This window comes from Pituophis catenifer, unplaced genomic scaffold, assembly GCF_029215685.1.
Source record: "Pituophis catenifer annectens isolate HBS135680 unplaced genomic scaffold, rPitCat1.0.hap2 SCAF_1, whole genome shotgun sequence".
NCBI lineage: Eukaryota > Metazoa > Chordata > Lepidosauria > Squamata > Colubridae > Pituophis > Pituophis catenifer.
In genome coordinates, this window is record NW_027256881.1 from 248,002,509 (window position 1) to 248,014,573 (window position 12,065).

Sequence of the window (12,065 nt, forward strand, 5' to 3'; positions counted from 1 at the left end):
CAGGCCCACCAAGCCACACCCACAGAACCAGTAGTAAAAAAATTTGAATCCCACCACTGTTTCCTACAAATAAGCTCTCTACACCAATAAGCCTTCTTTTAGATTTTTTAAATTTTATTTTAATTCTCTATCTAATCTTTAAATCTCGTTCTGCTCTGGGTCAAATAACTTTTGCTGAATAGCTGAAAGTTTTATACAGTGAAACGGATGTTCGGTGAGAGAAGTTACGAATACAGTTCTTATTAGAGAGCATTCTTGAGGCTGGTTCTTTCTTTGCTTTCATGAAAGCAAACTGAGTTTGTTTTAAGAAATGACATTATGATAGGAAAGCCTAACTTGCACCAATCTATCAGAACCAGTAGCATGTTCTCCATTATGGAGATGAAGTAAATCAAGTGAGATCCTAAACAGCATGCATCAGAAGAGAAAGAGACAACTAATCTGAGAGAGGATGGAAGTGATGGAAGTTTAAAGCTTGTTACATAGATAAATGCAAAATTATAAGTCTTCTGGACAAGAAAAGCAGATAAAAGGATAAAGTCACTCTGCTAATTATCTTGACATGTATTGCTCCTAGCGGCTGTTAGCAGAGGTGGGTTCTACTTACCTTTACTACCGGTTCACAACGGGGGTGCACGTGCACGCTTGCTTTGCTCATGTGCGCGCTTCTGCACATGCACAGATCACCCATGATGACGTCGTGCTGGGTGGATGGAGCCTCCCGTCGGTTTTACTACCGGTTCTATAGAACCGGACTGAACCGGGAGCAATCCACCACTGGCTGTGAGGCTTACATACTCAGAAAAGTGATGCATGCAAACTTGATCCCTTCCAATTGCTTGATTTTATCACTTCCGTAGCATAATTATTTTAAAATTGACACATGGAAAAAGCAGAATTCAGACAGAGGCCAACTTAGGATCACTTGGAACTGAAAGGAAAGTGTACTTCTATGTCTATATTTATGCACCATCTAAATGCAGAGGAAGGGAAATTGGCTGAAAAGACAGCTTAAAATATAATAGCTAATTAAATTTATTAAAAGGTCATCGGGGAGCATGTATACCCCAGAGACATTTGCAAAGAAATGTCATGTATAAACGTTTCTACGCTAATACACTGCCTAAAATCACAATGAGTTGAGCAGCCTATGTGTTTGATTTATAAATTAATAAGTACCATAGAAAGCCAAGTATGATAGTTGGAAGGTTTAGAGAATACAATACTGGCATAATGAAAACCTGCTGTAAATGGAGAGACCTTGTGAAATGCAACCACCTCTGAATATGGCTATTATAATATGGCTAAAGTGCCATGTCTTGGGAATAATATTGTTCTAAACCTTGAGAGGACATAACGTTTTGCTGACTAGAATCCTGAAAATGTGAACATTTGTTCATAGCATTATAAAAGGTAGCAATATAAAGAATCTCAAATAATTTAATAAAAGTACATGATATTTTCCCCCCGATAAAAGCAGTGTGAAGGGAACCTGAAGAGGAACATCACTTCAATTACCCTTGGGCCAGGAACATAATTGCATGCTCCAGTCACAGAGAAATAAGAAACTTGTCATTTGAACTATAACCACTTATCTTTGACCATTTGTTTCCTCCCTAGCAAAAAGTAAAACAACAGCATAATACGCAGAAATTAAAACAAGAGCTTTCTGTCTGGTTGCATCTAGAATGCTAGGAAGAAATTCCATTTCCATCTATCATAAAGATCAAATAACCCCCGATTCCTGCCGGTAAGGACATGACTCAGAGATAAAAGAGTTACTGTATTTCCAAATGGGTAAAAAATAATTTTGTTTATTTCCAAGTAATCTGAATCTGGTATCTTTCACTGGGTATCTCCCACCCAGATCTTGATTCCCCAAGCTGTTCCCCTTCAATCAGATACCACTTCAATCAGATACCAATCAGATACCACAGAGCTGGACTCTTACATTAGTCATTCACCTGGACAAAATGTTCTCATGATCTTTTGGAACTATTACTGTCCTCAAAGTTCTAACTTTCTTCACTGATGCCTTGGCCTTAATAAGTCATTTTTAAAGGGAAAGCAGAAGTCAGGAACACAGGGCTAAAGATTGTGAGTGATAAGAGAGTTTGCTTTCTCCAGTAACATAGCAGGTTTTTTTTTTTTTAAAAAAAGGGTTGAGTATACTTTTGAAATATATTCTGATTGCAGATATAAAGAGCAAAGTTGTCTCTATAAACATGTTTTAAATAGAGAAAGTAGAATATTTTATTTCCAGAATATAGAAGGAACATATTCTGTTGCCATTTCATTATTTGCAGGTCACTGTTAAACTAGTGAAATGGCCCTGATAAGAAACACAACCAGGCGTACCAGCTGTATCTTTATTGTATGGTTATGTTAACAATCTTGCAAGTCTCAAGGTACCGTTCTTGTCTCACACTTTTACTCTCCTGAAAACCAAGGAGGTCCCTTCTGAGACCCTTTTACCACCCTTCCTTCTTCAGACTCAAATTTCATTTATCAGACTGTTGTCTAGGCTTTGCCACTTCCTCCTGTCTCCCAAGGCCATTCCTATTACACTATTGTGTAATAGTGTAATACACTATTACAATCACTATGCTTGCATTCAAGCTTTTTTCTTCCTCTTGATGCAAAAGAATCTATGGTTCATACCTGAATGAAATCAAGTTAGTGTAAATCAGGAAAGGGCACCCAAATCCACAGATCAGATTCAAAATTGGGGTGGATGTTGACATGTCTCCCCACCAAATTTTTGTCAGAAATGCCTGAAATTTAGAGAAGATAGATGTGAAAAACCAATGATATTATACAATTAAAAGGCTAAGAAGGGGAAAAAAGACTTGCTGATTTGCTGAGTCCCTTTAGGTAGAATTTTTTTTCACTGTGGTGAGATGGGTGGCTATATAAATTACTACTTTTAAAAATGAAATATCTAAACTAAAACAATAAAATAAAACAGCCCTGCTTCTGTTAGATTTTTGAAATGGCTTCTCTGTTGCTTTGTATCTGTAAAATCTTCAGTATGTTGCGTTTAAACATTTACTACATGTGTTTGTCAGCCCCACCAGACCAAATTAGAAAATCAACTTCCCAGGAAGACTAAAACTCTACTGAGATAGGCCATCATAGAGTCTTGCAATTCCAGTTGTAATTTTCTTCCCTTCCTTCTTTTACCTCAGCAAATTGGCGGAGGGGATGTTTGCCTGAGTCACTTCTGAATATTATCTTGCTTCCCAGGACCTCAAGGATGTTCCAGCCCTCTTTATCCAAGTAATGGTTCTTACAAATGTCCTCAAGAACATCTCCCTTAGTGTCTACAGTGTTTTAATTTCTTGCAGGCTACCTTAGGATTTTTGATGAGCTGACAACTCAGAATAACACTCCCTTGTTTATTTATGGACCTTATTAACAAAGGACAATCTTCATTGTTAATATAACTTCATTATTAATATAACCGAGAAAGCAATCAGTCATTTAATGAAGCTTTAGATGTAAAAATAGCTCAGGTACAGTAGTTACAGTTTTTTCACAATGCTGAATTACATTATCTCTTACATTCCAATGAGAATATTTTCTCCTGGTGAGGTTATCAATTATTGTTTTTATTCTTAGTGTGCAAAGATTTTGTTCTTGCTTTAAGAAAACAGTGTGTCACAATGGTATTGCTGTCATTTATGGGTTCGCTTCCCACTGAGCATAATATATGACTTTAATTCCAAAGTTCCTAAAAAATGATTCGCAGGCCCCTCTAATATCTGATTCCACTGTTCAGAGAAGATATGTAAGAACATGAGAGTAGGTTGAAGTGGCCATAACCTAAAAATAGAGGAGGCATGTGTAGAGGATGAAAGGAAAAGGTCCTTTCAGGTGGTAGATATGAAAGAATCAAGTTGTTAAGGATCAAAGGAAGAATGTCATCAGAAAATGGACAAAGGAAGTTGGGTGCTGAACCACCTGACTCCCATTGATAGCTATCAGACTTATGAATCATGAAAGCAAGGGCTTGGGGAAATAAAAGGGGTCCTGAATCCCATCCACTCTTTGAGTTGTTCTGGGTCTGGACTTGGTGGCTTCTATCCACAAAATGTACATTGTAACTAGTAAAAATATTTGAGTTCATCAGGTCTCTGTATATTCCATCAGATTTTACATGCCTCAATGCTCGATTGAAAGTTATTTGCATGCATTTTTAATTATTTTCCTGGCTGTTGACCAGGTTTATATTTCATACCCTCTAGCTCCACCTATTTGAAAAACCCAGGTAGAGGCAAGGGGGGTTGTGAGATTCCTGTGCCTCTACAGGATCCATATGCACAAGTGAGTGAACATAAATTGAATCTGAGTACAAGCGTAACAATGTTCTCTCCTCTTTCTTCTGAACTGTGGATTATCCAAAACCTTCAAGAGAGGGACACCTTGAAGGGTACTCACTTGAACCCCATCATGTGCAAAAAAGGACTTGGCATCTGCTTCTGTGGCCAAGTGGAGACAAGTCGTTTTGCTCCAATATCGATTCTTCCTCACCAGCAAAGCAAAAGCTCGCTCTTCACTGTCATGGTAGCATTCGCTGAACAATTCTGCCAAAGCAAAAGTAAAGATGAAGATCAAGTAAACAGAATGAGGTATGAGGACTATGATTTTGAATCCATTTACACATGTTTTAAGCAGAGATGTTGATCTAGACAAAATTACAGAGTCCATTTATGGCCCTTTCATAGACTCTTCTGGCACAGAAATCTTTCATTTCTACTATAAGTGGTTCTAAAATACCAAGATGCATTACAAGCCTCCTGTTCCTAATTATTTTAAGGCTTTCTCCCCAGATCACCCATGCTCAGATTACAGAATTATAGGTAAAAACGAAGCCCATGAAAAGTCAATCAGGATAATCAAAGCACATTAGTTTTATTTCCTCCTATTATCCCAATTAATGTAAAGGAAAAAAAGTAAAACATAAATATACAGTAAATGTATAAATGATATGTTTATAAAATATGTTTATAAATATAATGTATATATTTACTGTATATGTTTTATTTTTCTTTCTCTTCTCTTTTGCTTTACATTTATTGGGATAATGGGGCTGGACAGAATAAATAACTGCATTTCCCTTTGGAATAAAACTGCTAAACTGAAATACTGTTGTAAATACTGTACATAATTAAAGGAGATCTTAATAGTCATCTAATCCAGCCTCTAATTCCACTTCATTTAGACCAGCGGTCCCCAACCTTTCTGGCACCAGGGATCGCTTTTCTGTAAGACAATTTTTCCACCGGGGGGTGGGGGGATGGTTTCAGATGCAAGCTAGATCCCACACATGCCAGATAAAGTTTTACTTGCTTGCCTACTGTTTGTGTGGCCCGGTTCCTAACAGGCTGCAGATGGGTATCGCTCCAAGGCCCAGAAATTGGGGACCCCTGATACAGACTACGCAGAAAGAGATGCTGTAGTTAAAAAAACGAAGGAAAACCATTCATTTATTTTGGCCAGTTTTCTCTATCCTTTTGAAAACACCAATGACCCAGCTCCGTTTCACTGCAACATCTAGATTGAAATGGAAGCAATTTTAGTCGACCCTGGTGGCTGTTGGAAACTGGCCGAAACCCCACAATTCCCCTTCTAGAATTCTTTCACGATCTAGAAGGTGTCATATGAATATTCCTCTACAGAAAAGTCTTAGACCCTCTGCTCATATAAAGAAATAAAGGCATTGGAGATTTTTCCATTTTATACTGGATCCCACAAGCTTGTAAACATAGAAGCTACTTGTAAAAAAAAGAGGGAAGTCAATGATTTTTAAAATCCAAACTTCAGGTGCATCCTCCCTGGTAATTGAGAGATTTGTCTGTTTTTAAATATTACTTTCACACAATTCTTCTTACTTTATAAAGAAGGAAGTTCTCAAAATATTTGCATTCCAAACCTAGACTGAACAATAGAAGGAAACGGTGCTTATCTTAAAGAAGGGGGTTTCTTTACTTTCATTGAGGGGCAGAAAGATTGCAGAGGAAAGGACAACAGCTAGTCCAGAGGGAAGAGAAAGAGGCATTTTTGTCTCTTATTTAGGTAAGTGGAAAGATCTCATTCAAGCCAGGATCCATAAAATACAAATGAACACACTGGAGGGTTTCACAAGAGGCAAGTAATGAAATGAGTGTTGTGATGAATAGAATAGAATAGAATAGAATAGAATAGAATAGAATAGAATAGAATAGAATAGAATAGAATAGAATAGAATAGAATTCTTTATTGGCCAAGTGTAATTGGTCACACAAGGAATTTGTCCTTGGTGCATATGCTTTCAGTGTAAATAAAGAAAAAATAAAATATATTCATCAAAAATCATAAGATACAACACTTAGTGATAGTCATAGGATACTGATAAGCAATCAAATCATACTAGGAAACAATAAAAACAATTTAAGTTGTAAAGATACAAGCAACATGGATATAGCCATAAGTGGGAAGAGATAGGGAAGAGATATGGATGAGAAGAAGAATAGTAATAGAGTCTTAGTAGTTAATTTGACAGTGTTGTGGGAATTAGTTGTTTAGCAGAGTGATGGCATTCAAGAAAAAACTGTCCTTGTGTCCAGTTGTTCTGGAGTGCATTGCTCTATAGCGTCGTTTTGAGGGTAGAAGTGGAAACAATTTATGTCCAGGATGTGAGGGGTCTGTAGATATTTTCACAGACGTCTTTTTGACTCATGCAGTATACAGGTCCTCAATGGATGTGATGACATAAACTCTCTAATTCCACACAACTTCACAATAAAATGTTCTGACCTAGGCTTCCTGAGTCAGTAAAACATACAAATAGTCCCAAAAACCTATTTTATTTTAACAGCTGTGAATTCTGTTCATTCATAGATGAGTCCCAAATAGTTGTAAAGAGTCCTTCGGGATAAGGCTTTATCTCCCTTGACACACTGCCAAAGACCTAATTGGCAAAGCCACACGGAGTCCAGAATCAAACAGAGCTTCAGACTTTAAACTGCACAGAATTAACAATGTTGCTTCCTGCAAAGGCCCACGTGCCTTTGCTCCTCTTATGGGAGGGGCCAATCATCTCCAAGCCCTACTGCAGAGTCGTCCCCTTTGTTTTAACTGTTCTTGCCTTCTGGCAGCTCTGCGCATGCGCATACTGGGAACAGGCTCCCCCTGTTCCTCTGCCTTGCTGAGATCTTACTCTGGAGGCTCTGGAGGTAGCATGTACCTCCCAGATGGCCCTTTTTCTGCCTCCGACACAGAACCCTCGTCCGAGCCTTCCCCAGACTCTAGGCCTGGCCCATGTTCCTCCCCAGCCTCCTCACTGTCCGACTCTGCTGCCAGCTCTACAGGCTGTTGGTGGACCACAACATAAAGGTTGTGGCAGGGTGGAATGTCATCAGTTTGATGTCTTCGTTGCTTAGGAAGGGATTTATTTTATTTTATTTTTATTTTATTTTTTTATTTTAATTTGATTTATATGCCGCCCTTCTCCGAAGACTCAGGGCGGCTTACAATGTGCTCAGCAATAGCCTTCATCCTTTTGTATATTTATACAAAGTCAGCTTATTGCCCCCACAAACTGGGTCCTCAATTTACCTACCTTAGAAAGGATGGAAGGCTGAGTCAACCTTGAGCCTTGGCGAGATTCGAACCTTGCAGTAATTGCAGGCAGCTGGTCTTAATAGGGTGCCTTAACAGGGTGTCTTAAACCCCTGTACTACCAAGGCTCTTTCTTATGGTTGGAACTATTTTGGCTTTGCGATATAATACTTATTTTGCGTGAGGCTTCTGGTGTCATTCCCTGGATCTCTAACCACAGATAGAAACTAAGGGGAGCTTCAGCTAGAGGTATACAATATACTCTCTTCCAAATTCTATGTCCCACCAGCTCATTTTTTTAAAAAAATATTTTCTGGTTAAATAAATGGGACTTTGTAAATACAGGTAGTCCCCAACTTACAATAGTTCATTTAGTGACTGTTCAACATTACAACGAACTTGGGAAAAAAGTGACAATTTTTTGCACTTATAATGGTTGCAGCATCCCCATGGTCATGTGACAAAAATTCAACCGCTGGGTAACTGACTTATATTTACTATAGTTATAGTGTCCCAAGGTCATGTGATTACCTTTTGTGATTTTCTGACAAACAAAGTCAATGGGGAACTCAGATTCACTTAACAACCGTGTTGCTAACGTAAACCATTGCAGTGATTTACTTAACAACTGTGGCAAGAAAGGGTGAAATTCTGGGCTTAGTTGCCTCTTACTAACCAATAAATATTATAAAGGTAAATGAAAATATAGAATCATGGCAGGCTAGAGTGGAAGACAGGGAATAACCTCCCCAGATTGTTTTCTGGAAATTGTTTTTGGACTTGCCATCTCCATCATATTAAAGTCATTTATTGAAAATACACACACACACACACACACACACACACACACACACACTATGATCTGTACAGGCACGAATCTCTGGGCAGGCTGCATCTACTTACCCACTGCTAGCTGCTCATATTTTGCTTCTTTCATTCTGCGCACCACTTCTGCATCGGTTTCCAGGTGGGACATCTCTCGTACTATTTGACAAGCAGCCAGAGCTGCAGCAACTCCTTCTGGACCCTGAAGAAGATAACATATAATACTACTCAAATGCTGTATTTCCCAAATTTAGTCAAATGTATAACTGTGGAGTTTCAATGGCCTGCCTTTTATGAAACAGAAAACATTATACATGCATTCACAGTGTAGCAAAATTAACTAGATCTCACATACGTTCGAGCTGGTGTTGATGCTTAATGTTTGGACAAATTCCTGCAGCTTTCTTGGCAAGATTTGAGAAATCGTTTGCCATTGTCTTTTTCCTAGGGCTGAGAGAAAGTGTCTGGCCCAAGGTCACCAAGCTGACTTTGTGGCTAAATCAGGACTAGAACTTATGGTCTCCCAGTTTGTAGCCTGATGCTTTAATCACTGTACCAAGCTGTCTCTCTGTTAGATCTTGTTTGGCCTTTTAAAGACTCATATATACGCTTACATTCAGCAGAGTGAACCTGGTTGAGAGTTGAAAAGGAAAAGTGGGCCCCATAATGTAAATTCCATAAATGCTTTCAACTTGAAATGATCATAATCAAAGACATGTCAATTTGACAAAGCTGAATTTTGCATTTTCCAAAGGCTGCATCCAAACCACCCCTTTCTTGTATGAGAACAAGCAGGGTAAAAAGCGTAAGCATTTTGGCCCAGTCATCTATGCCATATTAAATCCTCATGCTATACAAGGCTCATGCCAAGGAGAAAAGTTCACAGAAGGCAGTGGTTAAAATCAGCCAAATAAAGAACAATGAGAAAAACATAAGCACTGCTAGATCAGGCCAAGATCTACTATTCTACTTTAATCCAACATTTTACTTCTCATTGTGACCTGTTGTGACACAATTTAGTCTTAAACAACCCTATTTTATTATAGCAGCTGGGAATTACTTCATTCTCAGCTTAGTCCAAATTAATTCCCAAACAAGTCCTTCAGAAAAAGTCCTTTGGCTTATCACAAACCTTTATCTTCTTTGGCACCCTGCCAAAGGCCTTTCTTGGCAAAGCCCCACAAAGTTCAGAAACAAGAGACGCTGATTGGAAAATAGATTTAGCAACATTGCTTTCCTACAAAGAGCCCAAGAACCTTTGCTGCTCTTTTAAGCCTTATGAGAGGGGCCAATCATCACAACATGACCAACCGAACGCAACTGGGATTCTTATGGACAATTAATCAGGTTAAATGTTATTTAAATTGCTTATAGATGACAAGAGCCTGGATAGCTCTGCAGACAAAGGCACTGTAATTTAACACCAGCTGTCTGCAATTAAAGTAAGCTCGAATCTCGCCAGGCTCAAGGTTGACTCAGCCTTCCATCCTTTCTAAGGTAGGTAAATTGAGGACCCAGTTTGTGGGGGCAATAAGCTGACTTTGTATAAAATATACAAAAGTATGAAGGCTATTGCTTAACACACTGTAAGCCGCCCTGAGTCTCCGGAGAAGAGTGGCATATAAATCAAATAAAAACAAAAACAAAAACAAAACTTAAGCCTCATGCACATCCTCCTAAAATATTAAGGCAGAAGGAAAGAGGCCCTAAAATCATCTACTGGATTTGTAGCTTTTAAATGCTTCACTATATGAAATAAATCCTGACAGTTAAAGTACATCTTCTCTCCCATCCAGCACTATATAGGTAGAGCACTGGCAAGTGTTTAGGATGCCTCAGATATAGTTTTGCTGGCATAGGGTTTTTAAAACCAATGGCCACCAGAAAGAACTGTTCTCAAATTGTTCTCAAAGGATTCTTTTTACTGCCCTGTACCATTATGATCTGAAAGTGCTATTTAGAAGGGCATTTTGTTTAATTCTTTTCAACCACAATTTCAAAGACGAAGTTACAAGAACCTTCAATTTTTATGTTCCTTTTCAAAGACTCTCTCAGAGATTTCTGCTTCTGCTGTAAACTGTAAATCTAAACTTGCTGAGACATGACAGAAGCCCCCAAGCTTTGCAAAAAAGAAAAAAAAAATCTGAAAAATACTGGCAGGACAGGGCTTCTGTTTTTGGTTTTGTGTACAGCTGTGTCTGGTATTTTTTGTTTTGTTTTTGACTAAAGGAAACAATGTGTTTAAACCTTTACCCTTAACTGTGCAGAAACAGAAATACTCCAAGATTTCCTGCTTGGCTGTGAAATCACCAAGAGGCATTCTCGGGTTATTTTTACAAAGAAGTGAAGTTTTTAATCTAGTTAGTTAAGTAACCAGGCTGCTACGCTATGGCCCTTGAGAAAAGGCAATATCTCAAGAATTGTGTGTGTGTGTGAGGGGGGGGGGAGGGGAAGGGAGGAGGAGGAAGAAGAGGAAGAGAGGGAGGAAGATTTTTTTTTTTTAATTTGATTTATATGCCGCCCTTCTCCGAAGACTCAGGGCGGCTTACAATGTGCTCAGCAATAGCCTTCATCCTTTTGTATATTTATACAAAGTCAGCTTATTGCCCCCACAAACTGGGTCCTCATTTCACCTACCTTAGAAAGGATGGAAGGCTGAGTCAACCTTGAGCCTTGGCGAGATTCGAACCCTGCAGTAATTGCAGGCAGCTGGTCTTAAGCAGCTTAATAACAGGGTGCCTTAAACCCTTGTACTACCAAGGCTTTTGTGTCTTTCCTTAGTCTGAATAGGGTCATTCCAGCATTTATTCATTTCTTTTATTGATTTCAAGTGGGTTTTTTTATTTTTTATTTTTATTTGTATACCACCTTTATCATTTTTATTATTTAATAAATAAATAAATTATTTTTTATTTTATTATTTATTTATTTTACTTTATTATTATTACTTATTACCCTGTTTCCCCTAAAATAAGACATCCCCTGATAATAAGCCCAATTGGGCTTTTGAGCACATGCACTAAATTAAGTCCCCCCCAAAAAAATAAGCCCTCCCCGAAAATATTTAAACACATGCGCAGCCGGTCCCTGCCATTTCCTCTGGTTAGGATTAGGGAGACAGAGCTGGAAATCAAATAAGACAGCAAGAGGAGTCCTGTCTTGTTCCATGTGCCTCAAAATAATAAGACATCCCTGAAAATAAGGCCAAGCACTTATTTCGGGGTTCAAAAAATTTTAAGACAGGGTCTTATTTTTGGGGAAACACAGTATTATTTAAGTCAAAATGTCAAACGTATCCAACTTCCTATTATTTTTTTCCACAATAATGTCCATGTGAGTTGGGCTGGGCTGAGAGAGAATGACTGGCCCAAAATCACACAACTGGCTTGCGTGGTTACAGTGGGACTTGATCTCATGGTCTCCTGCTTTCTGTCCTGGTGCCTTAACCACCAGACGAAATGGCTTTCTTTGATGTCATTTTAGTCTATACAAATCTAAGTGGCTTGCAGCAAAAACATCACCAACAATATACAAATAGGATAGAAAAATATCAATAAGTGATTAACGGGCCTGGTGGCTCAGCAGACTGATAGCATTGTGATTAACACCAGCTGACTGCAATTACTGTAAGTTCGAAT

At 38.5% G+C, this 12,065-nt stretch overlaps 1 protein-coding gene across 1 annotated transcript in view; it reads right to left on the bottom strand.

Annotated features, from left to right (window-relative positions):
- Window positions 1–12,065, bottom strand: part of TRPM5 (transient receptor potential cation channel subfamily M member 5) — a 45,212-nt gene that overhangs the window by 19,034 nt on the left and 14,113 nt on the right. The window contains exons 12-14 of the mRNA XM_070957420.1: window positions 8,506–8,629; window positions 4,441–4,586; window positions 2,662–2,774 (exon numbers count right to left, since the gene is read on the bottom strand). Of these exons, the coding sequence (XP_070813521.1) occupies window positions 2,662–2,774; window positions 4,441–4,586; window positions 8,506–8,629 (383 nt within the window). The remainder of the gene's footprint in view (window positions 1–2,661; window positions 2,775–4,440; window positions 4,587–8,505; window positions 8,630–12,065) is intronic.